Here is an 18,987-nt window from a genome sequence, read left to right as displayed (position 1 = left end):
GTATGGTCTGGCCTGCATGTGGCTGAGAATATGATCCCTGCAAGCCATCTGACAGACGAATGGCTAGGATTAATTGCATTGTTCAAGTTTGCCGCCATGCAAGGGAATGAGATATACTTCACGCATCATGTGCTTCCATGAATAGCGCGGCAGAGTATGAGGTGAAGTCCCCACCGATTGTACCGTATTTATCAGTTTTTTTTTCTGATCATCTGTTTTCCATCCTACTCCGTATAGATCGGTCAATCCAGTTCGTAGTGGAAACTTGAAGGTTTCCCGTGTCCCAAATCCTCGGAAATGACTAGTGGGTTTTCCGTAGACCTTCCTCTTTCATGTCGTACCGAATGAATCGTTCAAAATCTGGGACGAGTGTTGGAGACCAATTTAACTTTGAAGAGTAAACAAGCCCCGCGCCGGTATGGATATCCTCTCCATCCTTAATTATGAAGATAAAACATGGTAATTATTGGACGTGACTGGGATGCTGTGGCGTTCAGCCCCAGGTTCCACATGCCGCACGAGGGATACATGTTGTTTACCGTATTATTGGATTCCCTGCAAGGGACCTTTTTCTTAGTGGCTAAGTTATACTATGCTATAAGGCTTGTAAGTAGAGCCGAGTACGGAGTATGTAATTTTGAAGTGGAAGTTTCCCCCAGTTACTTTACCATATTCCCCTTTTCTCCATGTCTCATGATGCAATCCATGGATGCACCTTCGGGTAGCCCCTTTTACCTGAACACCAAAAAATCTAATAAATAAATAAACAAATTCAATACTACAAACTGTTATAGATCGGTAGAACATGTGGACACTTTTCTACCGGGGACGATCCGGATCCAGATCCCTGTTTAATTTTGACTTTTGAATTGGAAAAAAAAAACGATTTTCTTAGTGTCATACAATACTCCGTAATCAGACCGTACGGGCTCTTCCCCCCATTCTCAACCTCCAATCATCGCATTCCTCGACGAGGTTTGTCCCTGTCACATTTTGACTTTTCATTTTCCTTGATCTCTTTAATCTTTTGATTCCATCTTTCACACTCTTTAAATCTATCCCCGACAATTGCACTTCCAACTGGGCTCCGATCATTTCCTGCAATTCGACTCCCTATTCCGCTCATTCATGTGTGATCAATCAAACCAACTTCCACTTCTCCCCACTATTTGATTGGTGCTTCCCCTAGTCCAGCTACCATCGATCCACGGAACGAATAAAATCAAACGCGGGGCCTACTCTTTTACAAACGCATTTCCCCCAGGAGTCAGCTCTTTACTCCAACCATCTTGACCTGGCGCTTAATGGTCATGCCGTTCTTTTTACTCCGTGGATAAGCCTTGCCTCGTGAGTATCTCTAGAAGGCTATTTAGATTCTAGAGACTAATATGCGCCGTGTTCTAGCCAGTCACTCGTTTCCCCCCGTCGTTGAACCAATACTGTGAACAATACTCGACCTTTCCCTATAAAAACGTTACCAATCGATGCGATGATGAACCGATTCCGGAAGAATAAGAAGGCCAAGGAGGTCAAGGAGACCTTGGATGAGCTGGAAAATGGATCTTCCCAATCCCCATTCAGCTTGAAGCTGTCGAAGAAGAAGGATTCTGTAGAGGAACTACAACACCTTGACCTCATAGCAGACGCCCTCCCGTCATCAGATGATTTCCGCACCAGTTTGCTTATGCCAAAGCTCTCTGCTCGATTTAGCATGTTGAGAGAACAGGACGACCCGACCTCGAAGATTGGCAAGGCTAGTGATGACAGCGTCCTGTTTCCCAAGCGAGCTTCTCGATTGAACCTTTTTGGACACAGCCCGGCAATGCTTACAGATATTGATGAAGTTTCCTCGAATGATGGCAGCCGGCCTTCGATCGCCTTGGGGCGCACCGACTCTTATGCATCTGGAGGGGATGGGGGCTATGGGACCGACGATGACCGATCACACAATGGGAGCATTATGAGCCGAGCCCGTCGAGCTGAAGGAAACAATTTGTTTGGTGGCCGTCAGAAGGTTTTCCGCATCCCAAACCGGTCTCCAGGGGGATCTTCCCCCAATACCGAGAGCCCGCTAGGAATGGGCAAAGCAGTCTTAGATCACGAATTGAATTTGTCTGCTTTCCAACGGCTGAGGCTGCAAGAGAAGCAGGAAAGGGAGGCGGCAGCTGCAGCTGCAGCTGCCCAAGAGATCGCTTCGCCGGACTCTGAAGATACGCCTTCTATTTCATCTACGAACCGGACCACTCTTTCATCAACGGCATCCGACCCCACAGCAAATGCACGCTGCTCAACTGCAGCAACTTCGATCGATGAGTCTCAATTCATCGGATCTCACCTGCAGCCACAGGGTCCATCGCACACCGCCCCGGTCCCAGAATTCCAAATGGATGGCCGGCCGCAGTCCGGCATGTCGAACCCGAAAACTGGGTCGGTTCGATCTCGCCGTTTATATGGCCAGGGCTTGACACAGAACGTGCAAAACCAGCAAAATTCAACCCTGCATCGGTTGGAAAGCCTCAGTCGCCAGCGATCTGGTACCCCGGATCTTCTGCCTTTGAACCGCAATTACTCCAAGAGTGCCTCAAACCTTCGTGACCGACTACAGAAGCTTGCTATTGCTGAACCTTCTGGTCCTCGACCCTCTAGCCCTCCCTCGTCTGCAACTTCGCCAAAGCAAAACCACTCCCTGGAGATGCAACCCAGAGAGCGCATTTCGCCCACAGCAGGCTCTTTCGGCACACCGCCATTGAGCCCACCTTCTAGCGAAACAGAAGATAGTCAGTCATTGCTAGCCGCAGCACTCAACCCAGAAGATCACGGAAAAGCAACAGCGATGGGTCTGTTCAACAGACCGGCTACTGGTTATGATGAACAGCAGTTCGTCCGCCGCCAGCTCCAGCTGCACCAGGGACGAGACACACCGCCTCCCAGGAGACCCTCTTCGCCCCCTCGCGTCGACCAGCCAGGTCGTCTTCGTGGGCTTTCCAAGTCGAGCTATCGCTCTAGAGCCGAGTCCGCCTCTTCACACTACAGCAGTGATGCTCATGGCATGGAGAGTGTAGAAGCCTCTCCCCGTATGCCGGGGGGCAGAACTTTTTATGCCGCTTCGACCACGAGTGATTCGGGAGATGAAGGCGATGATCGCCGCTCATACGAAATGTCTTCGGTGGCATCTGTAACCACAGATTACGGTCTTTCCGGAGAGCATCTTGAGACTTTGCCTGAAGTGCGGTACTCGGATCTTGGTGATCTGAAACCAATTGACGAGAACGAATTCCTGGAAACCCAGCCTTCCGACATCGCTGGTTCTGTGACTCCTGAACGCCCAGACTCCCCAACAATCCAACCATCTGGATTCGGCATGGATGGTATTAGGTCTCACTTGCGCTGTGCGAGTGACAAATCTTTGATCTTCCGTCCCGCTTCCCCAATATTGCCAATGGATGAGGCGAATTCCAAGAAGCTCGAGCCCCAAGTGTCTGTTGTCGAGGTCCAGCCTAGTCCTGTGATGGAAGATCAACCCCATGTGGAGACTATTGCCGAGTCGACTGAGGCGGAAACCTCAAGCACACTGGATTCATCCAGGGAGTCTGCAGAGGTCGCAAGCCGTGGCAGCGAAGACTCCGATGCTATTCCTTCTTGGAAGGAAGAGCTGTCATACCACCACCGCCGAGATGGAAGCTCCGAGACTCAAAGAGAGCGCGAGGAGTTCGCCATGGAAATTGCTGAGCGACGCCGGAAGATCCAAGAGAAGCTCCGAAGTGTCGCAGAAAGTGAAAGCCGCTGTAGCAGCCCTACTTCTGGTCGACAGACCCCCGATCCTCTGATCAAGGCTGGCAATGCTTTCTCCATTTTGAAGCACAAGTCGAGCAAGCAAATGGTCTCAAAGAACGATCTATATGGATACAGCTCTTCCACTCCTTCTCTTGTTCCGGAAGACTCGTCCCGTGAGGACCGACCATCTCTCTTCAGCCGTCACTCCAATGCCAGCGCCCCCCAGGTCTCAGAGCGGTCCTTCCGATCCCGCATGCCTACACTCAGCCGCAGCGCATCTCGCGAGTCAAGCCGTAGCCGTGGCACGTCGCCGCAGTCTAGTAACCGGGCCCCGAGGGATCGCTCCAGCTCTGATGCCTCCGGCCGATCCAAGAGTCGCACCAGATACCGTGAGCGGGATGATCTTGAAACCGTGGACGAAGGCACTGTCATCGCCCATGAGAACTTTGTTGTCCCCGAAGGTTTTGAGCCGCCAGTACCTGCTTCAGTGTCGAGCTCAACCCGTCCATCCATGGAGTCTGCTCCAGAGCCCGCTCCTTTCGACCGGTCTACGTCTGCCGCGTCGGGAAGATATCGCAGTGCTAGCCGATCGGGCACCCCGAGCTTCCAGTACGAGCGACACCAGTTCAATCAGGCATCCCACCCTCCTTCAATCATTGGTGCTCCACCGCGTGCATGCCCTGCTACCCCCGCATACTCAGCCAACGCAACTCCTCCGCTGAATGAGGTCCCCTCAGACCAATCCCCAACCAGTGCGGCCAACTCTCAAAACCCGCCTCAACGTGGCCTGGGTAATAACATGCTGCAGAAGCGCCCAGTAAATAAGAAGCTCATTTCTGAGCCCACCTTTGTTTCAAGCACCTCCAACGTTCCCACAGTTGGTCTCCCAGGAGGTTCGGCCCCGACTGCGACTCCACCACTCCCACCGATGAACCCTCGCCGCCGCCGTGGCACACAAACCATTCTGTCTGCTTTCAAAACCGAATCACGTGTCTCATCTCCTGCCCCTAGCATCAGCGACGAGCACAGCGTCTTCCCAGATGACGAGAAGCGTCCTCGATCCCGCAGTCGCCTTCGCAAGAAGTCGATCGAGGGAGGTGATCGAGCACGTCAAGACTCATTCGCAGGCCCTATCCCTGATATTCCACATTATCCACCCCCTGCCGTCCCTGTCGATGGCGGTATGTTCTAATTCATAGAAGCCATTCTTTGTACTCATTTTCTTCCTACCTTTGTCTTGGGCTCAAAGCACATATCCTATCCTTCACCCTCCTACACTCAGACCTTCGTCTATTTCTTTGACTTGATTTTCACGACCTATATACCACCTGGTGCATTTCTGAGCGTCTTCCCTCTACCATCTTCCTTCTTTTTGTTTTCTTTTTGTTCTTATATCCAGAGCAGAGGTGTGACCAGGTGTATTCCAGTGCAAATGATTATTATTTCCTTGTGGACAAGTTCTTACTAAACCATCGTATGTGCTTTAATATTAAATCCATAATTCGCTCATCTGGATATAGACAGATTGCTATGAAGACTCAATTGAAGGTTCAAATTTCAGCAAAGCGGCCAACATCACGTGAATTTTTTGCCCTTAAGCATTGAACGGTCGTAAAGATGATAGCCATATTATTACAAGAAGAATTGATACTACTTATATATTGGAGCAGAAAAAATGGGTTAAAGCTAATTCATGTATTTTGATAGTACAATAATATTTCAAATTGGCAAAGACAAGAAATGAATAAGATACGATTATTTCTAGATTGATATTGCCTTGTAGTGCGTGTTCGATCGTTGAAAATCCCGTGGATTTTTGGAATTCCGACAATACTCAGCACCGCCTTCTACATTCGACTTCAAAGTCCTGCACAATCCTCCAGACCGCCTTCTATATTAGATGATCGACATAATAGACAATTAGACACACGAACTTACCTTGTTATGGACACGCACTAACATCCAATCCCTCCTCTTCGAATCATCAACTCCATCAAGCATATTTCTCATTTTATTCCAAATAATGGCTCCCGTACCTTCTATAATTCAGCCTGTTAGTTGCGATGACTTCTTTTTCAACTCCTCCGGCCGGTTCTTCTGGATAAACAGATTGCCACTAGCCCGTCTTCAGGAATGGGCCATCAGACATGTTCCCAGTCAATCCAATTTTTTGATGGACGACATTCTCAAAGCAGAAAGAGGAACAGGGAGGCAAGTTACACGCTGGAAGTATCATCAGAAAAGGGGATTTCAACCTATCCATCGTCTTGTTGGTATTACCGATGTGGCCGAGCCTGGCGTGAATCGAATGCCCGATGGAACACCTGAATACGGTATGTTGCCTACCAGACTAGCATATTCCTAAAGTGCAAGTCAATGTTAATAGCCTGAAGATGAGGATAGACTCTGGATATTCTGTCATGACGGCAACGAATGGGGCATGAAATTAGTGCCGAGAGACGTTAGGGCGCAATCTTATTTGGACAACGCTGCGGCTGTTGGACGTCAGTTTTTAAAGAAAGGTGCCAATGTCCGTCAGTTATACGCTCTCCTGCGACAATACATGCTGGAACTTCCTCCCTCGACACTTCAAATGTCTCTCACACCTCTCCCCTTGACTTCGGCTCTTCTCTTCCGCCCAAACCCTATTATGAAGGGTGCCTTTCAATCTTCCTCCGGCAAAGAACTTGCCTTTCAAGTGACGGGTTGCCCACAAAAGCCTCAATGCATCACCTCAACCTCTGCCTATGTGGCTGGGTCTTCCACCGAGCCTCTCTCTCTTCCTGCCATGCCCCGTTCTTCTTCGCCCTTCCTTTCGAAGCTCAAGGGCAAGGAGGGGAAGAAGCGCAAGAAGAACAAGGGGAAGGGAAAGCAAGGCAAGGTCAGTACCGCCCCCGTCCCGCCCTCCACCGAAGAGAGCCCGGATCAGCCATCATCACCCTCCTCCGAGGTTTCGCCAAAGATCGAAACCCAAACCAGCGAAGAGATGCCAGACTCTCTCTTGACCGGGAGCACACCAACTCCCACCTTCGAGGTATGTTTTGATAATGTTTCATCTCTCATGTCCTTTGACCAACTGTTCTTCTTACAGGCCACCCCAGCAGCTCCTGCTGAGGTCGAGGTCACTGGTGAGGTAGCGGTGGACGTCGAAAGAGAGACCTTGGTGTCTCTTCCGGCCTCGCGACCCCTCACCTTCGAGGTAAGCTCTGCTCACTTTGCTCTCAATATTCAAAAATTAACTAAAATCACTCTTATAGACCACCTTGTCAGCTCACGCTGTCGAGATCGAGGTCACTGGTGAGGCAGTCGTGGCGGAGATATCGCAGCTTCTCTTGGCTAGAACACCTCTCACCTTCGAGGTATGTTGTAACTCTCTTGTCTACCTCACTCATCCAATTTGCTAATATAATATTCACAGACCATCACAGCAGACCCTCCTGCTGAGATCGCGGTCACTGGTGATGTGCTCGCCAACATGGAGATTACGACATCTCCCTCTATCCCACCACTCACCATAGGGTCCACCGAAGCAGCTACATACCCCGACTTCGACCTCACGATGTGCCCAGAGTACCCACCATACTGGCACATCCACCAACACGGTAGTACCTACTACCAGTGGTGCCATGAGGATGGGCATATGGAGCCTGTCGACGTGACCACCCTGGAGCGAGACGACACCGTCCAAGTCTGTCTCTTCTACCCACCTTGCACTCAACACCACAAGCACAAATCGTGCTGGTGCCCTGAATGCGTGGGCAATCTTCGATTCTGTTGTTGCTTCCATTACCCCCGGTACTGCAACTACACCTCCCCACCAGCGCCTGTTCTTCCCAACGAGCCGTGGTGGGCAGAGCAGTGGTTCTATGAGCACCAGGCCCAGATTGAGGACCAGTACACTGGGGCTGAGGCACGGGTACTGGAGCCTGAGAAGAAGGCCGCTGAGCCGACCGCCCCAGCCACGGTGATGGTGGAGCCCGTCTCGGAGCCCCCTGGCGCTGACGAGCAGCCCAGCCCGGTAACCGAGAGCGAGGCAGCGGAGAAAACCGCCCCGAGGCCGAAAACGTCGGTACAAATCGCGCGGAAGAAGAGAAAGAGCAAGCAGAAGCTGGGCAAGAAGTCTTCACCTACCACGCCCCTCCCCCCCACTCCTCGGAGACCTACCACGCCCCTCTCCTCCAAAATGAAGACTTCGGTATCTGAGGAGCCCATGCCCACTGTGGCGGCGCTGCCCACTTTCGAGTGTGAGAAGACGCGCCGACCCGTAAGTGGTGCCCCTGGGTGCTTCAGCGAGCCACCCGACTTCGTTCCTCTTCCTTCTCTCTGCCCATTTGTTTCAACCCGACGGGCTGCGAGCCATATCCGCCGTGTGTCCTGGCCGCTGACCCAGCTCAACATCGATAAATCCTATGTATGAGATGTTGAGTTGGGGTGGTGGTCGAGGAGGCAGGAGGGATGAGGGAGTTTGATGCATGTATAGGGGATGACAGCATGTACAGAGTTGAGTGACGCCACGGATTTGATCCCCGTGTGCGCGAACAGGCCTAGTGCCTGGAATGAAAGATTGTTTCCCTCTAACATGTTCCAGCTTTTGTAGGCTGTATCTGCGTAGACGACCTACATAGGAGAAGAAGTATGTGGGTCTGTGCGGGTGCTAGACAACCTTAATAGAACCTTAGAATCAGTTGTTCTTCGTGGAGTAAACGATACAGCTCGGTAGTCGTAAGCAAACCTGATAGTGAATTATTTGTTTGCAGATGTGCCGATGTACTCCGGGATTTCTATAGTCCCGCTGACCGTGATACGACCAGGGTAGTACAGTACTTTAGGAAATCGGTGTCACTACCTACACTGTTTCGATTGTTTCTCCACCCCTAATGCCAACGTCCACTAGACTCTATGTAGAAAGAACCTGGACTATAAATATTCCTGAGAGTCCCACAATACAGTGTTGTACAAATTAAATTTAGCTATTCGTGCCCTCACGTCACTCCACCGGCTCCAAGGTTGAGACTTAGTGTTTGAGAAATACGTGTTTTACGAGCCACGCCAGTTAAATATTACTCGATCAGCCATGGAAGCAATTGTTTTTACCAGTAAGTCGCGGTCATCAGTTTTGAGAATGTTGATTACTTGGAAAATCTTGTTTCAAGACGCGATTGTCACACCCAAAGCTAGACGTGTGGTTCAATTTTATACGGCTACATTCAACGGAACACATCCAACATTCACAAGCCCGTTCTTCATTTCCATCGAGGTTAGCCATTTCCGCTGACAAGCCAAAGGAACGAACTTCATGAACTCACGAATTGAGTGTGGTCACAGCACACGGGTTGCTGGCTACAGCTTGACCCTCCAGCAACGGCAGCCGCGAGAGGAGAACCTAGAGAATGTTTGGCTCGTTTGAGTCTTCATACGGGTCATGTTAGGATAGAAAGTGGGAACGTACAGTCAAACCCGATCATAGCCTTATCGACAAGGCTCAATCCAAGAGACTGAACAAGAGAAGGAACCCCAGGAGCATTGGATTTTTGCAACGAGATACAGCAAACCTGTTTCCCGACGTTGCACTCTGACGCTGGCGAGGCAGAGGACGCTCGCTCAGGAGTTGGACTGGCTGGTGAGCAGTACGCGGCGGCACAAAACATTGTTGTGATGAAAAGGAGGTGGAAATTAACCATCTTCGCAGAATACGGTGTAAAAGTTGAAACGAATGGATTAGATTTCACTGGTGACAAGAAATAAGGGAATACGGAATGGTACCTGCTGCCTTTTATATTGCAAGGTACGTTGGGGTCTCTACAATAATGATAAGTTTATTTCCATTTGATTTGAGTTAAGATGTCGCTTCTGACACATTGTCGTTGGGTGTCACGTCCATTCCTATAAATATTATGCAGAGAAATGATATTCAATAAATATTATGCAAGAAAATGGTTATCTTGAATACCACCAGATAATAAATGACGAGTCATCACGGCTGAAAATCCTATTTCTGAGAGGCTATCTAGCAATGTATCACAAATTCCGAGTACAAGCTTGTGAGGTCTCACATTTAACGAATTGAGATCATCAGATTCAGTCCCCTGTCGATCCATTCCGGTCTAAGGTTTAAACAGCACAAAGACTGACCTATAAGTTTCCTATGCGCATAGATCCTGAGAACATCAAACTTTTCCAAAATGTTCTCTGTCTTGATTGTTTTCACCCTGATAGCGGCTTCTTCGGTTACTGCGTCGACCCAACCCTTTCCTTTAGCTGGCACGCCAAAACCATCAAAATGTGACGCCGGGCAGCAGTTTTGCTGCGAGTCTTTAAAAAGCAACAAGTCACCTGAGGTAGCAAACCTTTTGCACTCACTTGGCCTCAAAGCATCTGATAAGCATCTTACCGGCATACAATGTAGGTTGGCTGTCATGTTTATGTCCCCACTTCGCAGCTAAAATAACAACTTTCGTTGTCACAGGCACTCCTATCCTTGATCTTCATTTCGCGTCAGGCTGTGAAACGCAACCTGCCTGCTGCCAGGAAAGCCATTTTGTATGGTTCCAGCCTATTTCTAGAAATCTACCTGAGCTGACCAACTTTCACAGAGTGGAATTGTCAATCTTGGATGCGTTGCAGATCCGTGGCCATAATGTACCTGAAGCAGTTGGTCTGGATGCAAAAGATACAATTCAAAGTTGCCTTGTATGAGATTTCATGCGGGATCGTTTCAATATCATTATAATAAATGACAAGCGACTTCTTATCGACGGCGATTCAAAGACTATGCCCGCCAACGTGCCCTCTCATCAAGTGTCGGTGCCAATCTCTATAACGACAAAGTGGTGCATCGCAACACAACTATTTGCTGCCGAGCGTCAACTGGGCTCGCGGTGCATCAACTGCTCGGCAGCGCTATGTCTCGAATTTTAGAAAATTTGCCCGTACATTGGTTCTAATCCTTCTCTTCGTGCCTGGGAAATAAGACGTCGAGAACTCAGGGTCAAAGGAACTTCTCAGGTCATATTTCTTACCTTGAAGCATATTTCTAGTGACGTGGTATAGACACTCTCCTTCAGACATTCGTGGGGCCACGGGGACGGTTTCAATGTAGCTGGGTTTGTGATTAGACATACCTAGGTATCCGGCTGTGTGCTTAGTTGTAAACGAAAAGGTATTGGGGTGACTGGACGCGAGGCACCAAGGTAGCAGCTGTGCAGCTATAAAAAGTAGAAAACACAGGCCCAGCTTATACAATTATCCGATATACCATGTTACAAAGCAAGATCCCGGTGGATCACTTTATTATGCCAGAGATGATTTTGTGCATCTTGGGCGTTAGGTTTCGGGAACCAATCAAAGAGTGTGGTAGCAGTTGGTGACCCCAAGTTCCAGATGTACTGTACTTGCATAATCACACCTTTATGATGACCTCCTACACATAACATCATCACCCAGTCAAGCCCACTGATCAACCAAGTTCATCCATGTCTCTCAAAAACCTCTCTACGAGTAGTGTTATCGCTGGCGGTACCAAAATCCTGCAAGATGGCAGATTTGCCGCCGCGAAATACAGCATTCCGGTCATTGAGAAGTCCGCAAACATGACTGCCCAGGTTCGTACCCAACTTCCACCTACCAACATACGATTCTGATTCCTCGCTCATACAAAACAGGCGGCTCAGTGGACCGTTGAAAACCCAGTACTAGCCGGCGCCGTTGTCGGTGCAGTTGTCGGTGCTACTGTCATCGCGGCCCCCACCCTCATAACAGCGCCAGTCCTGTCGGCTGCGGGATTTACACCTGGTGGTATTCAGGCGGGTATGTTGATTCATGTCAATCGGGTATGATCCTTTACTGAAGATATAGGTTCCGCTGCGGCCGTCGTTCAAAGCAGTGTTGGGAATATTGCGGCTGGAAGTTACATGGCGATTGCGCAGAGCGCCGGGGCGGGTGGGAGTGGCCTTGCTGTTGTCAACGGAGCTACACAGTTGGGAGCAGCTGCGGTGACGGCGGGCAGCGCAGGCTTTGCTTGGGTCAAGTCTAGAATGTAATGTTCCCTGGGACTTGGGTTATGTGATCTGATTCTGAAGAGAATTCAATGAAGTATGGCATTGACGCTATTTATATTCGGATTTATAGACGTACATCATTGCCGCCCAAGGTATCATCAGTCATTTCTATGTACAGTCTTCTCCTCGTCTATATAATTTACTGCTTATCGGGGAAACCAAAGTCCTTGCCGAAAGGAGGGAAGACGAAACGCTGGAAAGACTTGCTGGCTGCTAGGGAATCGGAGTACTCCTTGATAGTGGCGAGATCCTCGGCATCCAACTTGATCAGGTCGGTGCGGTTGGCCTCGATACGGGAAGGAGTGACCGACTTGGCAAGGACGGAAGAGCCGCGCGCAACTAAATGAGTATTGTAAGCATGCAATCCAGGAAGAAGGGAGAAGGGAGATCTCACTGTGCCAGCTCAGAAGAACAGTAGCAGGGGTAACACCTCGCTTTTCCGCAACGGCCACAATCGGTGCCGCAGTGAACAGTGGGCTACCAGTGCTACCCAGAGGGCTGTAGGCGGTGATGTGGATACCCTTCTGGTTGCAGAAGTCGACAATCTCCTGCTGGGGCAGAGATGGGTGGTTTTCGATTTGGTTGGCGGCCGGGATGATGGTTGCCTGGGGCAGGAGCTCCTCAAGGTACTGGACGCTGTAGTTAGAGACACCAATGGCTCTAACCTTGCCGGTGCCAACCAGCTTCTCCATGCTCTTCCAGGTGGTAACGTGGGAGTGACTGTGGTCAATGTCCCGCGAGCCATCGGCAAGCTTGGGGAAGATGGGGTGGTTGCCTTTGATTTGTTAGCTTGGTTTATTCAAGAATACATTATTTGATCATACCCTTGGGGTTCATTGCCAGCGGCCAGTGCATCAGGTACAGGTCCAGGTATTCCAGACCCAGGTTCTTCAAACTCTCTTCCAGACCCTCCTCGACACGAGCGTGGTAGGAGCACCAAAGCTTGGTAGTGATGAACAGATCCTCGCGCTTGACGATTCCTGCGTCAATGGCCTCCTTAATACCCTGACCAACCTCGTGCTCGTTGCCGTAGCATAGAGCGGTATCAATGTGGCGGTATCCCACTTTGATGGCATGGCTCACGGCGCGGGCGACTTCTCCAGGAGCGGATTGCCATGTTCCCAAACCAAGGGCCGGGATCTCAGCGCCGGTGTTGAGCTTGAAGTGAACGTCCGCAGCAGCCATTTTGTTGATATTTTACAAGGAAGAATGGAGAAGAAGGAGAAGAAGAAGGGAAAGAAGTAAATCTCTCGTGGTAAAGATAGGCCGAATTGCACCCCCACGCGGGGTTCCCAATTGTCGTGAGTCGTGACTTTGCCCCGCTATTCTTCCATCTTCGCCCCCGCGTTATCCCATCAATCAAAGTCGACACGATTCGACTGGTTTTGAAGTTCAAAACTATGAAGTTTCCTGCTGAATATCATTTATAAAGTTACAGGTACCGTCGATAATTCGGGCAGGAGCCGGCGCTGACTGCCTAATGCGACGCACGTAGCAAGTCCCGGAAACCAAAATCCTGGGCAAGTTCAGCTTGGGTCCGCCTGACATCATTTTCCCCACGATTCTGACTCAGGCCAATCATGATTTGCATTCGCGTTACTCTACAGTGGAGACTGCCATGTCCTACATAGGGCTTTGTCGGCACGGATTCTGGAATCCGTGATCTATGCTCCACGAGGTCTACCCGCACAAGCCATGTCTGCAAATCATGGACGATCTCTGGGGAAATTTTTCTTCAAAGAGAAATGTTCTCCGTGATAGGCTCGGTAATCTAGACGCGACCTTCTGGGTCGCCGTGGCGATTCTATATATGGATCTGAATTCCCCAGGTTCATGCTCATCAATAAGAACGCTCGCATTCCTCATTCACATTTTCTATTTTCAAAGTATCGAGCGCTTGCAATAGACTTTTGCATCTTCTGTTTATAAAAATGGCACCAGTCGCAATCGAGAACAGCCCACCTCCTGTGGTTAAGCGGGATGGCCAGGCGCTAGAGGAGATATCGGATGCTATCGATGAGGTCAATGTTCTCAAGGTCAACATGAAAAAGGCCCAAGAGAAGGGCCTCTACGAGGAGTCTGAATTCGACAAAGAGAAGGACAAGACTGGATTCCGCCAGTACGAGGACGCCTGCGACCGCGTCAAGAACTTCTACAAGGAGCAGCACACCAAGCAGACAATCGCCTACAATCTGAAGGCCCGCCACGAGTTCCACACCCAGACCCGCGCCGAGATGACCATCTGGGAGGCGATGGAGAAGCTCAACACTCTAATTGACGAGTCCGACCCAGACACCAGCCTGTCACAGATCGAGCACCTCCTCCAGTCCGCTGAGGCCATCCGTCGCGACGGCAAGCCCCGTTGGATGCAGCTGACCGGCTTGATCCACGATCTCGGCAAACTTCTCTTCTTCTACAACGCACAGGGCCAGTGGGATGTGGTCGGCGATACCTTCCCCGTCGGCTGTGCCTTTGACGAGCGTATCGTCTACGGCCGTGACTCTTTCAAGGATAACGAGGACTTCGGACACCATATCTACGACACCAAGTTCGGCATCTACAGCCCCGGATGTGGTCTTGATAAGGTTATGCTCTCATGGGGTCACGATGAGTACCTCTATCACATCGCCAAGGAGCAATCTACTCTCCCTGACGAGGCACTCGCTATGATCCGCTACCACTCTTTCTACCCCTGGCACAACGCTGGTGCCTACCACGAGCTGATGGATGATCATGACAAGGAGATGCTGCGTGCTGTCAAGGCCTTCAACCCCTACGATCTGTACAGCAAGAGTGACGGTATCCCCAGTGCGGAGGAGTTGAAGCCTTACTATATGGAGCTCATTGATGAGTACTTCCCCAACAAGGTGGTCCGCTGGTAAACCAGCTTGGATAGACTGCTCATTGCGTTCCCCTTATATGAGATTCCCATTTCTTTACTTGTCCTGAAGCGTTTATCTAAATACATGCGATATGAATGATCAGCTCTAGCAAATGAGCATATGACTGGAATGACTTTCCCAAAATTAGTAACAAATCCTAGTAGCTGTCATAGACCCAGCAATGACTCGACTTCCAACTGCGTACTTTCCCAACTTTGGAAGGACGGAATAATGTTGAAGTCTACCCTCTATACCCCTCTATCACTTGGATATAACTTGGATACACTGCGGGCTTTTTGGACATGCGCTCGAAAAGGGCCCGATTCTTCCACTTCTCTTTCCTTTTTATTCCGCTACATATGAATTTAGAGAGCCCTTGGCTTTCAGAATCGGTGGGAAAAAAAGAGTAGTATACCGGGTAGGAGACTGAGTAGATACAGTAGGAGGTACAGTAGGAGGGTTGAATCGAAGACCCGGAGAGGCCATGATGGTTCTAATGAATGTACTTCTTGATAATACAAAGGGAGCCATTAGCAACAGAGGTTTCTCCGAATCTCAACGATCATCCTGGTTATGTCTAAAAGACGCGCCTTCGTCCGTAAAATTAATCACGAGGGCAATGGAATCTGACATCTTGTAGATGGTGGGAGACGAGTACCGGCCTGCTGTCATGTTTGGGACGATAAAAACCATGGTTTTGAGATTAGGGCTAAAAAAACTAGATGACCTTCAAAGCGTCTTTTGCTTAGGGAGAGGTGTGCTGCTATTGGGTTTCTACAGAATGAATAAGAAGAGGCCCATAACATGTTGGATATCTAGATAGAAGATACAAACGCCAAAACTTGGTGATCATATAATCACAGACGAGCACTCTCAACCCGATTCCTACTCTCATCAAAAAAGATCTTCTTCCCCGAAATCATAGCCTCCTGCAACGCAGCCCCAATCCTAAGAGCCTGCACCGCACCCTCCAACTCCAAAGGCAACTTCCTATCCTCCAAAACAGCAGCAGTAAACTCATTGGCCTCCGTCACAAAAGCAAATTCGAATCGATCCCAATAAGTCTGCGGAATCTCCCTCCGCACTCCATGCTCATCAGAAAGATGTACAAGATTCATCTGCGGAATCGCATTTACAGCAACCTTGCCCTTTGTCCCGATCACCTCGGTTGTATCCTCCTGTCCAGCAGCCATCATGCGACTAGCGTAGAAATAAGCAATCTTGCCATCGAAGAACTCTACCAGTCCCACTGCGTTGTCTCGGTCGTTGTGTTTTCGGAAATCGGGTTCCACAGCCGTGATGCCTACTGCTGAGGCGGATTTGACTTTACTGTTTGTGCCGAAGAACCAGAGCGCCAGGTCGATGTCGTGGATGGAGCAGTCGACGAAGATCTCGCTGCTGTATTGGGCGTATGCGAAGAAGCCGGAAGGACCGAGCTTGTCGCAGGTTTGGCTTCGTAGGACAGAGGGGGTGCCGATTTGGCCGGTTATCATCTTGTGGTGTGCGTCTCGGTAGGCAAGGTCGAACCGGCGAGAGAACCCACACATAACTTTCAGATGGGGTTTTTTGGACGCAGCATCGACGACAGACTGAGACTGTATATATTAGTTGGATCTGATGTGAGTGGGTGGTTGTACTCACCTCTTCTACACTCAATGGTTGATAGTGGTTTCTCGCAGAGAACGTGCTTCTCTGCGTTGATGGCTTTGATTGCTTGTTCGGCGTGGACGGCTGTTGCTGATGCAACTACTACTGCTTGGAGACCTTCATGCTTGAGCATCTCGTCGTAGTCTTGATATAAACGGACACCGAATGGCTCGAGGTGTGTCTTGCCCCATTCTAGCTCGACGGGGTCGGGGGAACTGGCGGCGACTAGTTCGGCTCGAGAGTTCGTTCGAGGAAGTTGAGAGCACCACGCTTGCCCGTGCGACCGAGACCGGCACAACCAATTTTAAGTCTTTGACTCATCGTTGAGATAGATGTATTCCGTACAAAAAATCAAGTACAGAGCTATGTACTATTTAAAGCTGAATGCGGAGGTCAAACCCCGAAAAGCGGAGAAAGTGGATCTTAACCCCGGAATTCGAATTCAAAGTACTCAAAGTCGGAGATCATAACCCGCTATAGACATGAATTAATTCGATTGACATATGATCAGTTATCTACCTTCTTCGCTCGTCGAGCTTTGCGCTTCTCAACCTCTACAGGATCGACGAATCCATCGCCCCGCAGCCAGGTCAATCCCTTTCGCAGACCGCCACCCTGAACCGCATCTGGGTTTCCTTCCAGGATTGAACCTATCAGCGCCCAAGATAAGACAAAGAGTGCCAACTCACCGCTACGTCCACCCTTCCACATTCCGCGCTTGACTCCTGTCTTCCAGGCCGAGTCAAGAGCTGCACGGAAGAAGTACGTGAACAAGCTGCGGCTGTTACCCAGGACTAAGAATGGTAGACCGCCCAATGCACCACTCAGGAAGAAGCGCTTGGTGGGGAGCGTTGATCGGGGAAGCGTGCTGTTCAGCAAGCAGACGCTGCCCCAGGCGGAACCAATAGCAGCGGAGAGAACAGCTGTCAGCATGATAATCTTCTTAGAGATGGTGTTGATAGATGTAATAGGCTGTGCGAGAATGCTCTTGAATTTGGGGATGCTGAGTGCCAGCGTAACGGTTGTGAGGAACCGGGCGAGCAGAGGCACCGAGAGTAGGATGTGATGCAAGAACGCTGTGCTGCAGTTGGGCAGACTCGGGTGGAGAACTGCGCAAGATAGACTCGTGATCAAGGGATGGGCAGGCCCAGTAATGGGGGAAAGAGACTTGACAACTGCCGGTAAGGTGTTTGGGTCGGTCGGGTGAAGGATCGGAGACACAAATGCCCTAGAAACCACGTCAGTATATACCATGGCAAGCTGCATAATAGAGCTTACGGCCAGCGCAGATCCGCAATAGATGCGAGCGAGTCCACAATCTCCTCCTTCTCCGGCCAGGAGATGTTGACGGGGAGCGACTCCGGTCGGCTGGGGATATAACTCGGAGATAGTCTCAGAATCACCTTCCCAAACCACTATACAATATCAGCATCATTACCATAAATAAGACAGGTAAACATACACCTGGTGTCGTCTCGCGATCAAAAACAAACGCATGGAAGAGCTGTGCACACGAAACCGGCATCAGCAGCCAGCTGCCGAACCACCACGGGCGCCCGTCAAGCCACCCCTTCGAATCCATCGCATTAAAGAGATACTCCAAACTGCGAGTAGAAGTCCAAATGGCAGCAGTCAGTCGGAGCTGATCCTGCGGGGCAATGCCCAGCGCAAAGCCCGCCAGACTGGCCCCGATGGCGGGGGCATATTGCGACGTCAAAGCACGCGAGATACGCGGGTTTCGCTCGCGGAATGAATGGGCGTCATCGGTGCCGAGATTCGCGCGCAGTCTCACGAGAAATCGATATAAAAGACGGTGGAGGAGAAGTAAGAGAGATAGAGAGAAGGAGAGGCGGAAGTTTGGAGAGCGGAGAAGGGGGGTGCGAGTCTTCCTAGATAATGGACTTTGTCAGATTCATACGGTTCAAAGCTCCGATGTAATAACATACTTTGATCCATCACCTCGTATCCGACTCATGATCATCTCCGCCAGCTTTAACGCGACGCTCGAGCCAACAAGGACTCGCAGCGATGCGCGGACAGCCGTCAGGCTATGGCGGTTCCGTGATAATGCAGCCGGGTCATCACGTAGAGACGAAGGTAGTTTGTTCTTCAGAACTGGGGCGCGTTTGACGGCAATGTCATACAGTACTCGATACTCTTTCGCGCTGAGACAGAGGCGGACGGCGTTGCGCACGGCTGGGTTGACATCTTTCGTATCGCCAGGGCTGGACGGTACCACTGGGGAGGTATCTGGGACTGGCATGATGAAGTTTGGCCCAAACCCAAGTCAGTCCCTGAAGGTTGGAAAGTGAGATCCGGGGTGAGGTTCTCCGCTCGAACACACGGACCATGTGGACCTTGGACCGACCTCGGCTGGGCGCAAGACTAAGAGTTTAAAAGTATACGCTCGATACGCTGAGTCATTGGTAACTGATAATCAAATATAGCAAATGAACATAAATCTGGATCCAATCCATAATCAATGAACTAATCTCAATACAATGGATATCTCGGTTTATTGTGTACGACAAGCAGAGACGCGACCAGTCCAGAGAACATTATGGACTCAAACCGCAACAAATTTAACAGAACAGCCTGCGGGAAACGAAAAAGTTATGGGAACAAAA

The 18,987-nt window shown here is 50.1% G+C and overlaps 8 protein-coding genes across 8 annotated transcripts; 4 read left to right on the top strand and 4 right to left on the bottom strand.

Moving 5' to 3' along the window:
• Positions 1-1,489: 1,489 nt before the first annotated feature.
• Positions 1,490-4,966, top strand: N7520_000154 (uncharacterized protein; the record flags this gene model as incomplete). Its single annotated transcript, XM_057134089.1, has 1 exon — positions 1,490-4,966. The coding sequence occupies one exon, from the start codon at positions 1,490-1,492 to the stop codon at positions 4,964-4,966; it is 3,477 nt and encodes a 1,158-aa protein (XP_057000025.1).
• Positions 4,967-6,089: 1,123 nt separating this feature from the next.
• Positions 6,090-8,191, top strand: N7520_000153 (uncharacterized protein; the record flags this gene model as incomplete). Its single annotated transcript, XM_057134088.1, has 5 exons — positions 6,090-6,107; positions 6,161-6,808; positions 6,866-6,973; positions 7,032-7,133; positions 7,193-8,191. 5 exons carry the CDS (start codon positions 6,090-6,092, stop codon positions 8,189-8,191), a joined length of 1,875 nt encoding a protein of 624 aa, XP_057000024.1.
• Positions 8,192-8,967: 776 nt separating this feature from the next.
• Positions 8,968-9,422, bottom strand: N7520_000152 (hydrophobin family protein; the record flags this gene model as incomplete). The annotated part of the gene is made up of 3 exons (XM_057134087.1): positions 8,968-9,045; positions 9,081-9,157; positions 9,224-9,422. The coding sequence occupies 3 exons, from the start codon at positions 9,420-9,422 to the stop codon at positions 8,968-8,970; spliced, it is 354 nt and encodes a 117-aa protein (XP_057000023.1).
• Positions 9,423-11,246: 1,824 nt separating this feature from the next.
• On the top strand, positions 11,247-11,813 carry N7520_000151 (uncharacterized protein; the record flags this gene model as incomplete). Its single annotated transcript, XM_057134086.1, has 3 exons — positions 11,247-11,375; positions 11,436-11,580; positions 11,629-11,813. The coding sequence occupies 3 exons, from the start codon at positions 11,247-11,249 to the stop codon at positions 11,811-11,813; spliced, it is 459 nt and encodes a 152-aa protein (XP_057000022.1).
• A 157-nt stretch (positions 11,814-11,970) lies between these two features.
• On the bottom strand, positions 11,971-13,016 carry N7520_000150 (putative glycerol dehydrogenase; the record flags this gene model as incomplete). The annotated part of the gene is made up of 3 exons (XM_057134085.1): positions 11,971-12,170; positions 12,226-12,606; positions 12,656-13,016. 3 exons carry the CDS (start codon positions 13,014-13,016, stop codon positions 11,971-11,973), a joined length of 942 nt encoding a protein of 313 aa, XP_057000021.1.
• Positions 13,017-13,762: 746 nt separating this feature from the next.
• N7520_000149 (inositol oxygenase) lies at positions 13,763-14,713 on the top strand (the record flags this gene model as incomplete). The annotated part of the gene is made up of 1 exon (XM_057134084.1): positions 13,763-14,713. One exon carries the CDS (start codon positions 13,763-13,765, stop codon positions 14,711-14,713), a length of 951 nt encoding a protein of 316 aa, XP_057000020.1.
• Positions 14,714-15,570: 857 nt separating this feature from the next.
• N7520_000148 (putative NAD binding Rossmann fold oxidoreductase) lies at positions 15,571-16,260 on the bottom strand (the record flags this gene model as incomplete). The annotated part of the gene is made up of 1 exon (XM_057134083.1): positions 15,571-16,260. The coding sequence occupies one exon, from the start codon at positions 16,258-16,260 to the stop codon at positions 15,571-15,573; it is 690 nt and encodes a 229-aa protein (XP_057000019.1).
• A 607-nt stretch (positions 16,261-16,867) lies between these two features.
• On the bottom strand, positions 16,868-18,623 carry N7520_000147 (uncharacterized protein; the record flags this gene model as incomplete). Its single annotated transcript, XM_057134082.1, has 3 exons — positions 16,868-17,740; positions 17,823-18,249; positions 18,307-18,623. The coding sequence occupies 3 exons, from the start codon at positions 18,621-18,623 to the stop codon at positions 16,868-16,870; spliced, it is 1,617 nt and encodes a 538-aa protein (XP_057000018.1).
• Between the last annotated feature and the right edge of the window lie 364 nt (positions 18,624-18,987).

Source organism: Penicillium odoratum (assembly GCF_028828045.1).
Source record: "Penicillium odoratum strain IBT 22623 chromosome Unknown utg000001l_segment0_segment0, whole genome shotgun sequence".
Lineage (NCBI taxonomy): Eukaryota > Fungi > Ascomycota > Eurotiomycetes > Eurotiales > Aspergillaceae > Penicillium > Penicillium odoratum.
The sequence above is the reverse complement of the archived record's forward strand: the minus strand, read 5'-3'. Positions and strand labels throughout refer to the sequence as shown.